We start from the raw sequence: 21,537 nt of genomic DNA, 5'->3' as shown, positions 1-21,537 counted from the left end.
ACTCAGGAAAACTGAGGAGTGAATAGGAGGAGGAGGGGGAGGACCTAGGAGGAGGAGGACCCAGAAGGAGGACTGAGGAGGAGGAGAACTCAGGAAGAGGACTGAGGAGGACTGAGAAGGAGGAGGACTGAGGAGTACTGAAGAGGATGACTGAGGAGGAGGAGGAGGAGAATGACTGAGGAGGAGAAGGAGAAGGTGGAGGAACTAGGAGGAGGATGAACCAGGAGGAGGACTCAGGAGGAAGAGGGGGAGGACTCAGGAGGAGGACTGAGGAGAACTGAGGAGGAGGAGGAGGAGGACTGAATAGGAGGAGGACTGACGAGAAGGATGAGGAGGAGGACTGAGGACTGAGGAGGAAGAGGAGGAGGATGAAGAGGAGGAAGAGGACCCAGGAGGAGAAGGACTGAAGAGGAGGATGAGGATGAGGACTGAGGAGGAGGAGAAGGACTGAGGAGGAGGAGGAGAAGGACTGAGGAGGATGACTGAGAGGGATGAGGAGGACTGAGGAGGAGGAGAAGGACTGAGGAGGAGAAGGAGGAGGACCTAGGAGGAGGAGGACCCAGGAGGAGGACTCAGGAGGAGGACTCAGGAGAAGGACTCAGGAAAACTGAGGAGGAGGAGGAGTGAATGGGAGGAGGAGGGGGACTGGGGAGGACTGAGGAAGAGGAGGACTAAGGAGAAGGATGAGGAGGAGGACTGAGGAGGAGGATGAGGACTGAGGAGGAGGACTGAGGAGTACTGATGAGGATGGCTGAGGAGGACGGCTGAGGAGGATGGCTGAGGAGGATGACTGAGGAGGATGACTGAGAGGGAGGAGGAGGAGGAGGAGGAGAAGGAGGAGGACTGAGGAGGAGGAGGAGGAGGAGAAGGAGGAGGACCTAGGAGGAGGAGGACTCAGGAAGAGGAGGACTCAGGAGGAGGACTCAGGAAGAGGACTCAGGAGGAGGACTGAGAAGGAGGAGGACTGAGGAGAACTGAGGAGGAGGAGGATGAGGACTGAATAGGAGGGGGGACTGGGGGAGGACTGAGGAGGAGGGGGACTTGGGGAAGACTGAGGAGGAGGAGGAAGACTGACGAGAAAGATGAGGAGGAGGACTGAGGAGGAGGACTGATGATTGAGGAGGAAGAGGAGGAGGATGAAGAGGAGTAGGAGGACTCAGGAGGAGGAGGACTCAGGAGGAGGAGGACTCAGGAGGAGGAGGAGAACGACTGAGGAGGACTGAGGAGGAAGAGGAGGAGGAGGAGGAGGAGGAGGAGGAGGAGGCTGTGTCTCCAATGTCTCCAAAAGCTGTGTCTCTAATGTCCCCAATGTCCCAAATGTCCCCAATGTCTCCAATGTCTCCAAAAGCTGTGTCTCCAATGTCTCCAAAAGCTGTGTCTCTAATGTCCCCAATGTCCCAAATGTCCCAAATGTCTCCAATGTCTCCAAAAGCTGTGTCTCCAATGTCTCCAATGTCTCCAATGTCTCCAATGTCTTTGTCTTTTTCGAAAAGATAAGGTGCGGGAGACATTGGAGACATGTCACCCCCCCCTATAACTAGTTTTACAGTAATGAACTCCAAATCACGAGGGGTTCGAAGGTTCCGTGGTTGCTTGAAGGAGCTTGTTATCAGCAAATTACAAGTTAAGAAAACAGAAACAAGAGACCGGCTTGTGCTATCAATCCCAGGGGGTTTGCTAATGAATTAAATGCAATACCTTCCAGTAGACTCAACCGCTTTCTCAAGAAAACAACAATTTCAAGAAGCTAAAAGGTTCGATTCCTAGTGTCACCTTGTTTAGGGAGGTTAACATAGCTAAGGATCCGTTGGATCCACGTGAAGTTTTACATTTGTGCAATAATAATAATAATAATAAATACAACATTTATAAACCGCCTTATAGCTAAATCATATAACTCGATATAACCTACCTATTGAACCTATTGATAGGTTTAGAAGTAGGCATCTTCACGGCCATCACGCAATCTGCGGACCACCTCCTTGACTGCACCGGTCTATTATCGAGTTAGAGTTTTCTGCACTGTATCCAGGAGTTGGGGGCTTGTCTGGAAGGGTGTCTAGGAAGTTTCCAAGAGATGTCTTGAAGCTTGTCAAAGTCCTTTGAGTATTGACAATTTTGGGGAGAACATTCCAGAGTCTTCCAGCTCTCACTGCGAATGAGTGCTCGTAGGTAGAGCGTGCAGCAGCTGATGCTTTTTTTGTGAGAGAAGGGAGTATAACTTTGACTCCCAGTCTGGCATTCTCTCTGAACTGTACATCTAGGTCATTTGGACATATACCCTGGAGAACTTTCCACAGATGTATGATGGTGTAGCGTTCTCGGCGTCTTTGCAGTGATGTAAGTTCCAGTTCCTTCAGTCTATTCCAATAATCGGTGTCTCTGAGCCCTAGAATTCGTCTAGTGAACTGGCGTTGTATGCTCTCGATAGACTGGATATCAAAGATCTTGTTTGGATTCCAAAGCGGGCAGCAGTACTCCACTCTGGACCTTATCAGGGATTTGTAGAGCTGGAGCATAACAGGTGTTGTCCTGTCTTTGAATACTCCAAGAACCCAAGATGCCATCTGACGTGCCTTGTCAACCATGATATTGATATGTGGTGTCCAGGAGTAATCATCGGACATGTTGACTAAATATAATTTAATCCTGGAGATAAACTCCAGTGCTTTCTAAAGCGGCTCTTACATTAACTGAGCTTAGTTTAATTGAAAATTAGACATGACAAGTTCATTTTACCTATGTAAATGCAAAATCAATCAAATGCTAGAGAAAAGAAGTATGTTTTAAGTTTGGTCTTGAAAGATGTAACTGACTCAGCTGATCTTATGTCGTATGGCAAGGAATTAAATACTTTAACTGCACAGTGACTAAAAGCTTTCTCTGTGTTTACATAGTTAGGAGAGGGCGGAAAACTAAGGTAAAAATAATCATTATCAAGACGTACATTTTTAAAACTTTGCTGCCTAGGAGATATCAACTCTTTTAAGTAAGGAGGAGCTATATTATTTAAACACTTGTAGGCAAGTAGGGCAATCTTAAAATCTATTCTAAATCTAGCTGGTAGAAAATGAACTTTCTTAAGTAGTGGAGTAGTGTGTGCCTTTCTTCCTCTCCCGAAAATAAATCTTACAGCAGAATTTTGCACCTTCTGTAAACGACTTAAATCATAAGAGCTCAGTCCAAAATATACGCTATTGCAATAATCAATTCTAGAGAGTACTAGAGCATGAACAAGCTGAATCTTAAGGTTAAAAGACAGTTTTGATGCAATAAACCACAAATTTCTGATCTGAATATTACATGCTTGAACCACTGACGTAATCTGATCACTCATTGAAAGATAACTGTCCAAATACAGCCCAAGACTCTTCACAGTTCCACTAACAACATGTGGCTCTTGATCCTTAACAATCTGTAGAGAGGCTGGAATATTTGTTGAGTCAAATTTAGAGGATATAACGATGACTTCAGTCTTAGAAGAATTCAGTTGAAGGAAATTGTTTGTCATCCATTTCTTGATATCAGACATACAGTGTTCCATATTGTGCTCTAGCTGTGATGGGTCATCAGAATCAAGAGTGAAATACAGCCTAGCTGGGTGTCATCAGCATACAAATGAATACAGCACCCATGCATACTTGCAATGTTCTCAAGATCTTTGGTGTACAATATGAATAGCAGGGGGCCAAGGATTGAACCTTGTGGCACACCTATCTCAAGAACAGTTGCTGAGGAAGACGAATCCTTGACTTTGACACAAAATGAACGGTTAGCCAAGTAGGACCTGATCCATGTAAGAGCAATGCCTGTAATGCCATAAGCAGATCTTAGCTTCTTGATTAATCTTGGGTGATTGACAGTATCAAAGGCAGCACTCAAATCTAGAAGTAAAAGAACAACTTTAGTTTTCTTGTCAATAGTTATCAAGATGTCGTTATGGATTCTGGTTGTTGCAGTTTCACAGCTATGAAACTTCCTATAGCCGGACTGAACTTTAGAAAGCAAGTTGTTATCCTCAAGATAACTGGTGAGCTGTATAGATACACACTTCTCAATGATTTTTGACAAGAATGAGAGATTGCTAATAGGCCTATAGTTAGATAGAGATTCACCGTCAAGGCCACGTTTCTTCAAACTTGGACGAATGAGAGCCTCCTTAAGTTTTATAGGAAACTCACCTTTAACTAATGATTCATTGACTATAAATGAGATCAGAGGAAGGAGTTCTGGGAGACACTTGATGAGAATCTTTGTAGGTATGGGGTCAAGATCACAGAATTTGTTAGACATATTCTTTATGATGCTTACTAGTTCTTCATCAGACACATGACGGAATTGTACTATCTTTGGGCTATTAGAAAGAGGAACAAATTCATCTGAGTTAGGAGAATCTTGGGATTGTTGTTCTAAATAAATGTTGTTGTATATGTTGTCGACCTTTGATTTAAAGAACTGTGCAAAGTTGTTAGCACTCTCAAGATGTGAAGAGCAAGAAGGTGTAGTAGTACTAACTTTTTCTTTATTGAGCAACTTATTAACGATGGAATAAGTCTTTTTAGCATCACCTGCACTATCTTGTAACCTTGTTTTGTAGAAGTGATCTCTTGTGGATACAATGACTGAGGATGCTCTCTCTGATGCTTTCCTGTACAGTCGTTTATAATCTGGGCAATCATGATTCTTTTGATACAGTCTCTAAATCTTTCTTCTCATTGCTTTTGCTTGTTGACAGTGTGTAGACCACCATTCAGCGTTATGATCTTTTCTTGGGATGAAAGTTTTTTCTTTAGCATGCTTGTCCAAAATACTGCTCAACTCAGACTCATAGATATCAACTGCACTATCGAGGTCATTGAAGCAATCAGTGTCACATAGTTTTGACTTAAGAATGTCCTCAACAAAAGCATCTAGGTCTATGCAAGCAATGTTTCTGTAAGTAATTGGTTCTAGAGTGCCTATGGGTGCTGGAGATACATTGCAATTGAAAGCAACAAAGTAGTGGTCAGACGATGTGCCAGAATCAGTAATGACAGGATCTAGAACTTCAATGCAATCGTGAGTAAAAGAACCATCCCTGGTAATTACAAGATCTAATATGCCCCCATCTCTGTGTGTTGCAGCTGAAATTTGTTGCACCCACCCACAAGACTTAAGTAGTGAATTAAACCTTTGTGCAACTGAATCATTTTCGTCTTCAATGTGGATATTAAAATCACCCATGATCAAGGGCTTTCCAGGTTTGTCTACTAAATCAACCAAGAGTTGCTCAAAGTCAGTTAGAAATTGGGGGATGTTAGCACTCTGAGATGTGGAGGTGCCAGAACGGTAAATTGAAACAATTCGTAGTATATCTCCAGAAGATGATTTGAAGGTACATTCACAAGACTCAAACGTTTTGAATCGCTTGCACTTCTGAGGAGTCACTTTAAGACTTTTCTTATATAGAACAGCAACACCTCCTCCCCGCCCAGCTCTTGGCTGGCTATGAATGGAATATCCAAGTTCTTTCATCTCAGAAAACTTAGCATTGTCATCTTTTCTCAGCCAAGTTTCTGTAGCACAGCAAATATCAGTATCAAAGTCTTCAAGCAATTGCATGACTCCAGCAGTTTTATTGCAGATGGATCTGCAATTGAACAGGGCAAAGTTCATACTCTGACATTCTGACTTAGAGTTTGTAGCTAGTTTTTTGAAGTAAGGATGTTTTGTTTATACCGATTCAATGCCTGTTGCATGATGGGGCACTGCTCTGAGCTGGAATGGTGAGTGTTACAGTGAGATGAGATTCTTGGATCTTTTGACAGACTGCAATTGCGACATCTATGTCTGCTAGGGTCTTCCTTGTAATGACAGTCTGATGTTCTATGCCTACCGCTGCAATACATACAAACCAGAGTTTCTTTCTCAGGACAATTTTGGGAAATATGGTGGAGCTTCTGACAATTATAGCACTGCTTGATGATGAATCTATCCTTTACAGGACAAGCACTATTCAGAATGAAGATTTTGCCGTCTCCTGTCAATAGGTTCCTAATCTGAGGAGAGACCTTGATCCCAGCAGTAGTGTACCTTAGTCCAACATTTATGTACACAATTTCAAAGAAATGCTCATTATCTAGCAAGTGTTTAAGTCCAGGATTTTTCAAGGGAATAATATCTAGAAGAGCTTTTTTAGTCTGTAACCGGAAATCTTCAGCGGGCAAACCAGAGCGATCAATGGTTTCGAATATCTGACTGGGAATATTAGACACAGTGACCTTAGGGAGAGCTTTCTGTGAGAGAGTGATGTGAAAACCAAGTGATTTAATGACATCAGAGTTTTCAATAAGACTTTTAGCCTTCAGCCTATCAGATGAAGATGGAAAAACTAGCGTTATCTTCTTATGTGAATCTAGTAGGCTAGTTTTCATAGCAATCAATCGTGTGTCATAGAGCAACTCAGATAGAACATCTGGAGCAGATGAAATATCAGCAGAAGGAAAGGGACTATCTAGCACCAATATCTCTTTACTTTCCTTGCTAATTTGATTTATGTTAGCGGACACTTTACTTGGCTGAGGAGAAATAGCACCACCTACAAGAGCTTCAGCAAAATTGCTGTAAGAGGACAGTGCACTTGGAGACCGGGATTGCAAGTTTTCTTTGTTAACATTAGAAACTCGCTCTTCCAGCGCTCGATTTTTTCGTTTAGAGTCAAGAATGCGCGGCGCAGCACCCTAGTTAAAAATCTACGTAAATTCGTTTTTGGTTTTGTCCAAATGTAGCAAAATTCTACACAGCGTTGTGATATAGTTTTTATAAAACATTTTTTTAAAAGTTAATAAATTTTAGCGCACAAAGATTAAATTTTTAATATGTTTTAATATAAACATTTTCAAGTTTGTCTACAAATATATATATACATGAATTGCTCTAACCAGAGCCCTCGTGCTTGCAGTAACGCGCGACCGCCGAAGGCGGCCAGGGAGGGCTCTATCCATGGCCACAAACTGGCACCACAAATCGTGGTGCCAGATTTCCTCCCATATTTCTGATGCCGCGCGGGACGTGTCAGTCATTTTTAATTAGGTCCGTGGATTGTGATTGTAATATCGGTAAACAATATTATCTCATTGGATTTGATTTTTGTAGAGAGCTAATATATTTAACAAATTTTGCTTGTTCCTTTGTTTGTTGCAATCATTCGGTTGATCATTCGGCGGATGATTCAAAGGGCCGGGACAAATTTTAATATTAAATTCTCAATAACCAGTAGACTTGTTACCAGTTACCTTGCTACACTTTTGTCATTTGCAATTGGACTTTAGATTTATTTTCTCATTGGATTAGATTTTTGTAGGGAGCTAATATACCTTCTTTGATCATGCACTCCATTTAAAAAATTTGCTTGTTTCTTTGTCTGTTGCTATCATTCGGTTGATCATTCGGCGGATGATTCAAGGGGCCGGGACATATTTTAATGTTAAATTCTCAATAACCAGCAGACTTGTTACCAGTTACCTTGCTACACTTTTGTCATTTGCAATTGGACTTTAGATTTATTTTCTCATTGGATTGGATTTTTGTAGGGAGCTAATATACCTTCTTTGATCATGCACTCCATTTAAAAATTTTGCTTGTTTCTTCGTCTGTTGCTATCATTCGGTTGATCATTCGGCGGATGATTCAAGGGGCCGGGACATATTTTAATTAAAATTCTCAATAAACAGCAGACTTGTTAGTACCAGTTACCTTGCTACACTTTTGTCAATTGCAATTGGACTTTAGATTTATTTTCTCAATCCCCTCTCATAGTGTTTTTGACGGAGGAGGAGCCTAGTTCATCCGTCTGCATCGCTTAATCGAGTTAAAAATTTAGCCAATAACAAACTAAATTTCATGTTATACTGATATCAGATGTAGAGTTTATAACATACAAATTCTAAATTTTTGACGGCTGACGATGGTAAGTCGCTACGTTTAACTCGGGACTTTTATAGTCTTAAGTCTTGGAGCTCAAAATGTCTCGTGCTGTGGGCCGTATAAACGGCGCACACCACCGCCCCGCCTTACTGCTTACATTACTTCATGGTTGCAGGGCGGAGCCGGTGCCGTTTGTCTCGGCCTCGAGTGGCGAGTGCTTGCCCATCGAATACACGATTGAAACACTAATTATTTACTGGCATTCTACAGTTTCCAAAACGAAGTACGAAGGTATATTAACTTTGAGCTTTGTTTTGGCGACTGCTTCATCGATGGGCGAGTAGGTATTTGTTGTTTAGCAGTGTTGAATATTGGAGCAATTATATAATGTATATCTCCATCATAATATAGGCTAGTGTAAACATATATAATCAATAATACAAACAAATAGTATTATATTATTGGTAACTCGCTAGATTATAAATGTTATTTAAACACATATGTTTACGTCAATTATTACTAAAATTAATATTCTTTTTGCTTTAATATAATTACATGTCACATAATTGATTAGTTGAATGAAACGTGTGCTACAAATGTCTACGCCTCACGCAGAACTGCGTACCGCTTATATTAGTACTTCATGCTTGAGCGGTACTGCTGTTCACAGAGGCGCGCATATAATAGCACTCAATTTAATCACAAATAACGAGCGCGCGGTTTTTGGAATTTCTCCATTAATATTTTTCGATCTATTAATTAGATCGCAGTGCTCACGGCCTGTACTGCGGGAACGACAGAAATATGTTTTAAATTATTTTGCTTCTGAAATTTTGGCTCTAGTAATTAAGAAATGCGACATGTAATTGTAAGATAACAATTAAATAAATCCTGTGCGCGGCGCCTACAGCTGACCTACGAATTTCTGAACAATTGAAAATTGTGGCTGTGTGCGCGGCGTACTGTATATGTGCTTGAAATTGAAATTTGAATTTATTTATGAATATAACATTATGTATTGATTGTTTTGTGGTAAATAAAAAATTTTTCTTTCCTAAAAAAAAAAATTTTTCTTTCCTCATTGGATTAGATTTTTGTAGGGAGCTAATATACCTTCTTTGATCATGCACTCCATTTAACAAATATTGCTTGTTTCTTTGTCTGTTGCAATCATTCGGTTGATCATTCGGCGGATGATCCAAAGGGCCGGGACATATTTTAATGTTAAATTCTCAATAACCAGCAAACTTGTTACCAGTTACCTTGCTACACTTTTGTCATTTGCAATTGGACTTTAGATTTATTTTCTCATTGGATTAGATTTTTGTTGGGAGCTAATATACCTTCTTTGATCATGCACTCCATTTAACAAATTTTGCTTGTTTCTTTGTCTGTTGCTATCATTCGGTTGATCATTCGGCGGATGATTTAAAGGGCCGGGACATATTTTAATGTTAAATTCTCAGTAACCAGCAGACTTGTTACCTGCAGTTGTAAACGTTAGCTTAGCTCTACTAACTTAACCTAATACGCTTACGGCTTCAAGCCATTACTACTAAGCTCGAAACCAAAACTACAAGGACTGTATAATCACTTTAGGTTTGAATCAGAATTAGGATTGAGACAAATGAAACAAACGAATAACTAGGGATCTAAGGGCGATTAGGAAATGATTGGACAATATCAATAGTGTAAACTCAACCTCAATACGATAATCCTTCTCAACATATTCTACTTAAAGCTTACTTTGTAAACACATTCTAGTGAGTAAACCTTAACATAGAATATAACTCGGCGTACGTCGCATCATAACTTACAAGACATTTAAGTACGGAAACCTATGAGATTAGAAGCGAGGCATAAAGCGTGGTGTGTAAGGTCTGGGTCGGTTGACCCCCAAACTGGGTAAACGAAACCTGCCGGACCTCTTCGGTCTCGATATTTATAGCCTTTCTCTCGTAATCTCATTAAACGTCATACTTTCGTCATTTCCTTAACTTATACACCTTTATAAGCTTTTATACACCTTTAAAAGCTTCTATACACCGTTAAAAACTCTTAAAGACACTTAAAAACGGTTTCTGTAATTGTTGAGGAATTATGAACAATCAAAGACTTGCCTATTTAATTGCTACCGTAACTTTAATAACCAAACTGTAAATTGTAAATGCTTTCTAATTAACTCGACAGATATGAGATATGGCTGACCGCGTTACATACTCTGAAACTCTTTTCATAATTGAAATATCTTGGCTCTAATTCCTTGTAAGTTCCTACACTTACATATTCGCCCGCTCACCAAAGATAGGAATGGTTTTCATCTTGGCTGAAGCACTTAGCACATTACAAAAATTTTCCAAATTTTTCACCAGCATAAAATCTGTTGACATCACTGACGCTGCTTATCTGGGACAATGCCCCTTATAAAATTGCGCACTTCACATATTCGCCTCCTCTTCGAAAATGAAGGTTTCTAAAACATTACTGATATTGCAAACGCATCTGTCAATTCTCTTCAAAATTTAATGTTCCCCTCAAGAATGGTATTAAAAATTTGCAGATAATTCGATACTTCAGTGTTCAGTTGTAGTCCATGATTCTGCGTCTGGTAAGTGTTATAATTTCAACTCTTTCCTGCCAGCAAGAACTGTGGCACTGATAACATAGCGACTCGAGTGTCTCTGTGGTTCCCCTTGGGCTATCTCTGACATCACGATGTCCTTTGCTACTTTCTTTTCAGCTTAACTGCTCCGGATGATCTAACTTCCGTGCACTCTGTAAGCTCCACCCAATTTGGTTTTCCGAACGGTTATTTTTTTTTCTCTGCGGATCCTATCTTTGCATTCAACTCTTGAGCTTGGCTCTACTATCTTTAACATTTGACGAAACAGAAATGGGATCCATCTTTTGTTTGAGCGAATTTGGTTCGTTCAGCTTTGAGTTGAATTTGCAAGACTCAACAACCCCCACTTTTACTGTTTCTTATCGTATTGTAAGTAGTTCCCACCAAAGTAATTTCAGTTAGCTCCAAACTCCAATACAAGGTCTCTAGCCGTTCTGATTCACCCTCCCTTGTCGAAGTCAATTTCCTGATCTTCCAGCAGTCCGTCTTTGTGGACAGACCGTTTGCCGTGCAACTTCATGCTGCATGCTATACTGAGCACTGAATACTGATAGGGTCCTTTCCTCTAAGCCAGAAATCTCACTTTCTTTTGAGCTCCGCTGGTAAACGTTACACTTATCTTCAACCACCGTTTTCGTCTGCTGATTGACTGACCAGACTATTGGACACTCTGACTCTAGGACTCTCCGGTTCTTGGATCTTACTTTCCAACATTCGGACTCTCCTACTCTCAGACTCTCCAACTCTCTGATTCTCTGCGGTGTTTCCTGTTCTTCAGACTTCTCGTTCAGGAAACTAAGTGGAGTACGGTTGCTCTAATTTTTGAAGCGTCTAAGTAAAATCTTCGGACTCTTTTATTCTTTTGTTGATCGTGTTAGCAGAGTGCCATCATCTTTCGCTCTTGGCGGTAATCTTGTTTTGTCTCTTTCTTATTGCCGGTCTTCTCTGCTGTGCTGGTTTGCCTGGCTATTCTTCCATTTTACTGTAAGATTTTGATGACCTTGTCATTACCCTCGGCCTTACGAAGATTGAAGAAACCCGTTTTCATGTGTTTCCATATGTATGCAGTTCTTTTTCTCCTTCCAGTTTCACCGCGACTCGTTTTTCCTGCCAATCTGCAGATTCAGCTCCAGCGAGACTTTCTCCTAGTCATGTAGCCTCTTTGCATACCTCTTTTTTGTTCCTGCTCAATTCTCTCTTAATTCTCCTACCCTTCTTGGAACCAGACACTCGGCTGTCGCCCTGATCACAGCGCCACTGTCGCCTGCTAAGTCCCTGTACTTCTGCAAGGCTTGATAGCTTGCTCTCGTCGTCTCGTATATCTCCTTCTAGGATTCCGTGCTGCTTTCATTAAAATGTATTCAAACGTGCTCTCACATCACTTAAAAATTGATCGTTAATAATCTTCTCATCATAAGTTCCAAAGACTTCAAAACAGCTATCAAACATTCGCAAACTTCTCAAAAATTTCACGACAATTCAACAATAACTACTGCAATGGTCAAGCTTTAACTTTTAACTAAAGGTTAAATAATTAGCCCTGTCTGTTTGCTTGTACTCCTATCTCGTGCTTTCAAGGTCAGTCATCTTGTTTAATGTTTGTACATAAGTCTGCTCGGTAGTCACTGCTCATCTCTAACTCACGTTTAATTTTTTCACTCAGCTGCACATAGCTCTACTCCTCTCTACACTTTTATATACTCCTCCCTACTCTCCTGTACTACTCTCTACACTCCTGTAATCCTGTCTACACACGTCCTGTACTACTGACTCTGTCTACACTTCTCTGTCAGTGTCATGTTGCCAGTATTCGTCTGTAACGATTAGTTTTGTCAGTAATTGTCTTTTCAAACATGTATAGTCAGTCCTCTTATAAGTTTGTATGTAATGTGTACAGTCGTCTGTTATTGTACATATCCGCACGATCTTTTACTCGTTTGAGCCATCGTAAGTCTTGACTCCGATCTTCGAACTTCTGCACCAATTCGTGCACTTCTGCACCGATTTGTGCGCTTCTGCACCAATTCGCGCACTTTTGCACCTATCGTTACACTGTTGCACCGATTTGTGCACTTCGGCAACGATTTGTACGCTTTTTGTACTCCTCTGTATGCTTCTGTACTTATCTGTTAGTGTACATGTTGCGCCGAAGTAGATTTTTTGCACCAACCTGTGCTTTTTGGCATCGTTTTGCGCCCTTCTGCGACAATCTGTGCCTCTCAGTACCGCGATACCGATCTGTGCCTTTTTGAATCAGTATGTTTCTTTTGGCACCAAAGTATCGTAAATTGATCTTGAAGAAACTTCTTTTCCCTAGATTTTCTCGGTGGTAACTGGTACCTGGTTTCGAAATTCCATCCGAAAACGAAATTATTATAGTTCTATACAAAGGTGTGTGCGGTTCAGCATAACTCCTTTGGAAGCTTAATATGGTTCACTCCATTACCGCATCACCGCATCACAAATTTCTTGTTTTCTTCTACTGTAGGAATTTCTAATTTTGCCACCGATACTCTCCTTTTTCTTGTTATTTTTATTATTTTATGTCATTCTGACATCCTCCTTTTCTTTCTGAAGCTGGATCACTACTGATCTCAATTGCACTTTCTTGCAATCTACTTTCCTGACTTGATACAATTGTCCAGATTTTTGGTCGAGCAAACCAATCCTGCTTGTGTAAAGCCACTAAGCGCCCCCAAACTCACCAACAGTATGAAACCAAGCCTCTCTCCGCTCCTTATGCTTGTGAAAACTAAAGGGTTAGTGGTTAAGTTGGCGTATCTCGGGCACAGGAAGCCGCCAACTACCTTTACATGACCGAAATTCTTAAGACACATCACCGCTTTAAATTTCTAAATTTCTTAATCAAAGGCCTCCTGTCGACCTAAATTCACTTCTTGAATTTCAACCAGCGTTTGCTGACTGGACAACCCGGTCAACTACCGTCGACAGTATACTTTTAGCTCAGAGTATTTAGTACTTCGTTTTCTTAGTCAATGAAATAAACCCTGAATCTCTTACAACCAAATATCACACTTCCGTTTTCAATTGACTTCTTAAGAAAACGAAAATTCCTTTTTATTATTCATCTACACAGCTTCAGAAGAATTTTTAAAAACATGTTATCAGTAATTATTTTTTTCCGAAAAAGCACATTTCGTGTCCCTTTCTTATTTTCTACTAAATACTCACTTTAAAAGTCAATAACTCCAAATTATTTTCGTTTCAAGTCCCTTTACTGCTTTGGTCCATAGTATTTGGTTTGTTCTACTTCAAACCTAGTTGGTAGTTGTCTTCTCCCGGAACTTCTCATAAGCTCCTCTTAAGGTTCTTGATCCATCTGATCCACTTAATCTTATGATTTTTTCTTTTGTTTGATCCCCTATTGGATCCTCTTAATTGTGATCTCCTTCTTTATCAATTGCTTTAAAATGCTGTGATTGATGATAATTGAGTCACATGTTCTACTGCCTTGTATAGGAACTTGTAGAACGACGAAATTGTTACTGAGCCTTTTTCTCTGGACACAAAATCCTGGGTTGCCTAAAAGTGTCAAACAATTCTCAACGAGGAGTTGTAGAGCCGGCTACTGACCAGGAAAAATAGTCGACCCTTTCTTAACACTGTTTAGGACTTTCCTGGCAAGATCTCTCACAAAATCAGTGGTCTTCCTTTATACTGTGTTCCCTGTGTCTCGTTTTGACTTTGTGATTCTACTGATCCTGCCCCAATCCTTGATCACCTAGCCCTCTGCTATTCAGCTTACTCTAGTAAGTCTTACCACCTTACTCATTACTTTAATTTGCTTCACTCGTAGAATAGCTCAGCTGAATTACTCAAGTACTAAACCAGAATCACCCATCCCTTTCTAGATGAGCGGTGCCAGAAGTCTCACTTACAACTTTATGCATCCCTTCACTCTTATCCGGCTGTGACCCAACCATTCCTTCCTTCACACTTCATATTTGTCATTTCTCTTGGATGCTCTTTCAATCTTTTTTCAAAGCTCCCTGTACAAAGTCACTCTCTGTGTACGGACTTTATTCACTTGACCTCAACCTTCTACATGTTTATCGCATGTAGGCCTCGCATCCCACATCTCCTGCATTACTCCCGACTTCTTTCGTGATTTTCACGAATGATTGTCTGAACATACATGCTTCATTCATCAACCTCATCTTCCTCGCTGCCTTCTTCGCAACCTTCATGAAATAGATTTTGTTTTGAAATCCGAATGAAACATCTGACTCGCATTCGTCTCTGTCCCAGTCGACACACTCACTGCTCAACTCAGACTATTTGAGTATTTGTCTTAGAATGAGCTTTGGATCTGCTTCCTCGATCCTTCAATCTATCTGATATTAGCATCATCGTCTACTAGTAAGAACGGGTTTATATAGAATCTAACTCTCCATGTGCTTGTTTTTTTCCAGCTGCCGTCACTTTCCTACTTAGTAACAAGGACACGCTTTGAAAACTCATCGTCCAAACCTTACCAAGCCCGTCAAATTCTGCTTCACGAGGACAATGACATAGAACACTTGATCAAATTTTCGACGTGATTTTAACTGGAAACATTTACCAAAGATGCTCCGAGAGTTTACCTTGGGTTTAATGCTTTCTCAACCCAAATAAAGATGCTATTTTGCTTTTCGCAAGATATTTATTCAGCTTCTTGTTCAAGTAATAAAACTAGTATCTGCACCCGACTAGTAACGAACCTCTCGATATGTTCTCGTTTACACCAAGAAACATTCTTCTTTGAATAAGGATAACTCTCTTAGCCCAATGCACACAATTTACAAAGTGCACTTTTTTCATAGGTTCAAGGGCTTATTTTTCAGACCATTTCATCAAGCCTGACCAATGGTCATCCAGTATTCGCCATAGTAATAATCACGCACTTTGCATTCAATCAGTCTAAAGGGCAGAAACTAGAAGACTCATCTAGCTTATTAATTCACTTTTTAACCCTTTTTGCCACTACTACATCGCTTCACTGGGGTTTTTTATAGAACCCCTAGCATAAACCTTTATCGACGTTCCCTTCACGCCTTGGGACATTACTGATAATCGTGATGACCTACATCATGTCTGCAGCTACTATAAAACAACTATAGTTGAAACAAGAATTGCGCCCGTTGTTTCGTTTTGGCGGACGCTAGATTTCCATTTCACATTTACTATAAATTTAAGTATAACTATAAGCTCCAATCAGCTCACTTCAATCTTCATGATAATAATATTGATCAATTATGCATCAAATACGGGAAACACTTGACATTCAGTTCAATTGCCGTAGAACTTAACTTGTATCTGTAATTCAAGAAATTATCAGCAAAGGTAAACTATTATATATTTGTAGCGCGATGCACTACTGGGTCGCGCGCGCATCAAATAATGCTTCATCGTGAATCAATTATATATACTCGTGTACACATCAATACACTACGCGTGCCACGTACAAATTGGGTGTATTACCTAATAGTAATATTATACATTACATGCATCATATACACAGTCGCGCCGCGCATTCATAGATCACAGGCTATCTATACATCACATCTCCGCAAGCAATCCTCGCGCGCGCCCAACTTTTTCGTTGCATGGTAACGAACGAACACACGACATATTTAAACCCACCTATCTCGTTCTCCAAAATCCACGTTTTTCTGCAAAAACCTCCATTCGTAACCTTTCACTATTGCCTTTTTTCAAAAGGGTGAAAAGGAAAAAATTGCTTTTCTAGCCGACACAAGATTATTACCAACAATAGCTTAGTCATGCTGTGTAAAATAATTGTGTATTTACTTACTTTAACTAAGATTGACAGTAGATCTAACGAATACCCCAACAAAGCATCATTTAGTCATTAGCTGCGACTAACTTTTTATCATAAATTGTTTTCCTTACGCCAAAAAGTTACAAAAGAGTTTTACTATAAAGATTCCAAAGTCTACCTTAGACTTACTAATACTTCTTTACTAGCCCTTGTATTGTGTCCCTTTTGAGATTGTTCACGTATTAAGTGTCCCGCAGATCGTTCCCAGCTTTTCTAGATGCTCTAAGTTTTTAGACTTCAGGTTTTACTTCATTTGAAGCATCCTCTCCCCAAATTGCGAAGAATTTTTTATCATCAAACATTTCTAATTCACATTTTTCACTAAGTCATTTTTTCCGTCTTTTACGTTTTTATGGTAGAATGATTTCTTACCTTCTTAGCACAGCGATAATCAAAACTCTGTTTATGGTGCTGTAGAATTTTAATCATTTAATTTAAAGTGTATCATTATTACTTTTAATGAAAGATTTGTTGGTAATATACAGTTTTCAATGCTCAAAACTTTCAAACACTGGCGAAAAACTCTTCAAAATCGTTTCAAGTCATTATTAAATAGGGAAAACTTGATTACACGTGAGTGGGGTAAGGACAAAAGCTAGCTGCAATGCAAATAGTAAACTTTTTGTAAGTCAGTTCTGCCCTCTAAATTTTTCCCTTAACTTAGTTCAATACGAATTCAACTTTATAAGAATAAGTTTAGTAGAACTTTACGACAAATTAACATACTATCCTCTTTCTCACAAAAAGGAGACTGTAGATTTATGACTTCAGTGCGGGTCCTAACACTAACAGTGTTCGCTCTCCTCAAACCATCCTTTGCCGTCCTTCATTCTTGTTCTTCTTTAGTCTCTTTGTTTTTTATTTGAAAACCATTTTCTGATTCTTTCCTCCGGTACTTGCAGTTCTTTTGCAATTGCTCGACATTGCTTTCTATCGATTTCTCCTGCAAGATCAACTTAATTTTGATACAAAATTGCTTTCTGACTGGTGCAAAATGTTTTTAGCTTTTTGTTATTTTTTTTCTGATGACAGCTCTGGGGCCTGGGCATTTTGGTTCGTTACTTGTACTGCTGCTTCCGAGTACTGCATCTGACTCCTGGTTCACTCTTCTTTCACTTCTTGAATTAGCTTCTCTGACATTTTAATTAGCTCTCTAAGCTCGTCCACCAGTGCTGAGCTGACGTTTTCGTTTTTCGTCATCTGCCTTTCTTCCCCAACAGTTCAAGCTCGCTGGCTGCCTTTAACTAACTTGCTGTTTCTGAGGTTTTCCTACTTTTAGAAGTTAGATCTAGCGACAACTTTTCCTAACGATTTGGCTCGTAAAAATGTTTGGCATAACTTCAAGGCCTTCAAAATTTTCCGGCAGAATTTTCCGGATAAAAGTGTAGTAATGTCAGATATAATTTTTGAAGCTGATCCTGATCTTTAACGCTTTTTTAACTTAAAAGACTATTTTATTCATTAGTTACTTCTTAACAAGTCAACTCTTGTTTCATACCGACTTTATTTACTTTTCCTCTCTACTTCCTGGCCGTGACCAGCTTAAACCGCGGACAGCTTCACCTTTACTGCAACCAATGCCTTAATTCTGAATAACTTTTGCTATTGATGTGCTAATTAAACCTTCCTGTTCAGTCTAGCATGCTTTTTCACTTGCCGTTTTCGCAGTATGCATGCGCCTACCTATGAAATTTCATTAACAGCCAACCTGGTTGAAGGCACTACTTTTCAGCTAACTTGATTTTAGCTTCGACATTTTTGTTTGCGTGGGCTGGCCAGGCCATTTGTCTTTTTTCAAAGTTATTTAAACTATTAAGTGCAGCCTACGCCTGCTAGTGCAACTTCCCGGCTATCTTAAACCTCATATATTACTGTTGGTCGCTTTTCAGCCCCTCTTATACCTACTAAAGGCAGGGGCACTAAGTACTCGAATTTTGAGTAATTACTACTTTACTACCTCTCCACCCGATGCCTTAATTTCGATATCTTGTGATTAAATTAATTCAAATTGAGCTATGTTGTTTACCTCCTCCAAAACGTTGTTGCCCTACCCCTTTTTCTTTCACCATCCTTATTTCAGCGCCAAACTCTGGCCCTCTACGGTCTACCGCTCCTGAGCTCCCTGGTTTAACTCCTCTGTCCGAAGACAGCTCTACGACCTTCCATCATTATTAAACCTTACTTTATACCAAGATTCGGGTTGCACACTGACTGTAGCTCTTAAACTAGTATCCTGATCAATTTGCGTTACAGCAGAAACCTTTTCTAAAGTATAAGTGATGCTGCTTCAAAATCACACATTCTTATTCACACGCATTGACAGTGACACTCGTTACTCACCTTGCTTCTCGAACAATTTTCCGCGTCAAAAAAAATTGCATATTCGTCTTTCGTACTTAAATTTACGTTTACGACAACTGTTATACTGCATCGGATATTTTCTAGTGGACGCCCTTTCGTATCATATGCCCTCAAGATTTTCCTAAAGACAACTTACTTTGATTTTAAGAACTTCCTATTTGTATGACGATATATAAAATTCTGAAAGTATTTCCTTAAACGGAATTAAACGGAATTAAACGGAATTAAACGTAAAGTTGTCGGAGATGGCACTAACACCATCGTCTCGACTATACATGAATGAATAACATATCTAGAGTAAGTAAAATTCGAGATTCAAGAATCATGAAAATTTAAAACAAAATCACTTAAAATTTAACTCCCGTACAAACAACCGAAATAGAAATAATTGCTGAAATAATAATTTAACATAAGAGGAAGTAGTAAAAGGCAACTTCAATGGTCACTAAACTGCGATATTAGTATTCGAGTCCACAAAAGACACATTCATACTCAAACAGTCCTCCCACTCACAGTCATAACTTAACCTTATGACTGAGTTTTGACTTGCTATTATGAATCAAATTTTATTCCGTAAAAAATGCGTTTTATTCGTTAACTTGATTTTTCTCCAGTAACTAGTAAGTTTTCGAAAACGAATTATCCAACAAAGCAAACTGTAGAGTTTGTTCGATAGAAACTACGATAGAAACAACAAAGACCTTGACCAGAATTACTTTTCATCATAGAATTAGAAATTTTTCTTGCAACTACTTTATGTGTTATTCAAAATCAAATTAGAGTCAACAGTGTACTTATTTTAATGTGTTATCAACGTCACATGCAACAAGCGTGCCTTATAAAAACAAAAAGTTTATACTTCTAGTATTAGTAGGAAAAAAATCTTAACCTCGTAGATGACGTAGAACTGTAAAGTCTAGACTCCAGCATCAAGTACAAAATTAAGATCTGGTTTGAGGGACCAATTTGTAAACGTTAGCTTAGCTCTACTAACTTAACCTAATACGCTTACGGCTTCAAGCCATTACTACTAAGCTCGAAACCAAAACTACAAGGACTGTATAATCACTTTAGGTTTGAATCAGAATTAGGATTGAGACAAATGAAACAAACGAATAACTAGGGATCTAAGGGCGATTAGGAAATGATTGGACAATATCAATAGTGTAAACTCAACCTCAATACGATAATCCTTCTCAACATATTCTACTTAAAGCTTACTTTGTAAACACATTCTAGTGAGTAAACCTTAACATAGAATATAACTCGGCGTACGTCGCATCATAACTTACAAGACATTTAAGTACGGAAACCTATGAGATTAGAAGCGAGGCATAAAGCGTGGTGTGTAAGGTCTGGGTCGGTTGACCCCCAAACTGGGTAAACGAAACCTGCCGGACCTCTTCGGTCTCGATATTTATAGCCTTTCTCTCGTAATCTCATTAAACGTCATACTTTCGTCATTTCCTTAACTTATACACCTTTATAAGCTTTTATACACCTTTAAAAGCTTCTATACACCGTTAAAAACTCTTAAAGACACTTAAAAACGGTTTCTGTAATTGTTGAGGAATTATGAACAATCAAAGACTTGCCTATTTAATTGCTACCGTAACTTTAATAACCAAACTGTAAATTGTAAATGCTTTCTAATTAACTCGACAGATATGAGATATGGCTGACCGCGTTACATACTCTGAAACTCTTTTCATAATTGAAATATCTTGGCTCTAATTCCTTGTAAGTTCCTACACTTACACAGTTACCTTACTACGCTTTTGTCATTTGCAATTGGACTTTAGTACATTTGTTAAATGTTGTCAATGTGTAAATTTTCTCTAATTTTAATTGTATTTTGGATAAGAGTTTTGTTAAGAAACACTTATATAAGCGAACCTACCCCAATATTGGGCACTATCCGTCGCGGAGTAGAGTCCGCGGCGGAGCCGCCGGACTCCGAGCGGACTCCGGCGGTGCTCCGCCAAAATGTATTTACACTGGACTCGAGTACATTTTGGCGGACTCCGAGCGGAGCCGAGCGGACTCCGAGCGGACTTTAAAGTCCGCCGCGGACTCCGAGCGGCTCCGCGGCGGCTCGGCGGAGTGTCCGCCGCGGACTAAGCCACTAGGCGGACTCCGGCGGAGTGCTTGGCGGACTCCGCCGGACCTCTCCGCCAGACTTGAATCCGGCGGAGTGCTTGGCGGACTCCGCCGGACCTCTCCGCCAGACTTGAATCCGGCGGAGTCCGGCGGAGCTTGGACTCCGCTCGGAGTCCAAGCCGGACTCCAACAGAGTCCACTGACTTCCGACTTCCGACCCTCGGCTAAATTTGTCACGTGACATACAACATAGCCAATAGCATTTTGCGATATTGTGGTCAGATGAAAAGGTCGCTAGTGATAAACCTTAACCATTACCCTCACAATGTCAATAGTGTACAACTCTAGTCCTAACTTTGACTCTATAATGTATAAACGTTGACCCTAACCCTCCACCAAACCGTCCGCAGCGAAATATCAATGTCATTGACTGGTCACGCGACCAAAACAATTTTTGTCATATTATCTCATATAGGGAAGCGGTTTTAGTTTTACCCTACACGTTGCATGTGGCGTCATTCGGCCGGATCCCAGAAAGCAAAAATACGTCGACCATCACAGGACGACGCCAGCACTCTCTACGCTCGTCGAGCTCCGATCGTCCTGTGACGAAGTAAGGACGAAGCCTGAGGTCCTCAGGTAACATCGACCACCGATTGAAAATTCAGAGATTTTTTGACATAAAGGTCAAATGTAAAACTAAAAT

At 40.0% G+C, this 21,537-nt stretch overlaps 2 protein-coding genes across 3 annotated transcripts in view; both read right to left on the bottom strand.

The window, feature by feature from the left end:
• The window catches only part of LOC134817890 (proteasome subunit beta type-7-like), a 61,055-nt gene that overhangs the window by 9,008 nt on the left and 30,510 nt on the right, over window positions 1-21,537 (bottom strand). Inside the window, exon 1 of one of the 2 annotated variants that reach the window (XM_063827254.1) lies at window positions 13,737-13,742. The exons of the other annotated variant lie outside the window; for it this stretch is intronic. The gene's annotated coding sequence lies outside the window, so the exon portion shown is untranslated. Of the gene's footprint in view, window positions 1-13,736; window positions 13,743-21,537 lie in introns of those variants that run through there. 2 annotated transcript variants of the gene reach the window in all.
• Window positions 1,959-2,627, bottom strand: LOC134818629 (uncharacterized). The gene has a single exon (XM_063828267.1). It carries the CDS (start codon window positions 2,625-2,627, stop codon window positions 1,959-1,961), a length of 669 nt encoding a protein of 222 aa, XP_063684337.1.

The sequence above is a fragment of the Bolinopsis microptera genome, chromosome 7, assembly GCF_026151205.1.
Source record: "Bolinopsis microptera isolate Bmic1 chromosome 7, MBARI_Bmic_1.0, whole genome shotgun sequence".
Lineage (NCBI taxonomy): Eukaryota > Metazoa > Ctenophora > Tentaculata > Lobata > Bolinopsidae > Bolinopsis > Bolinopsis microptera.
The sequence above is the reverse complement of the archived record's forward strand: the minus strand, read 5'-3'. Positions and strand labels throughout refer to the sequence as shown.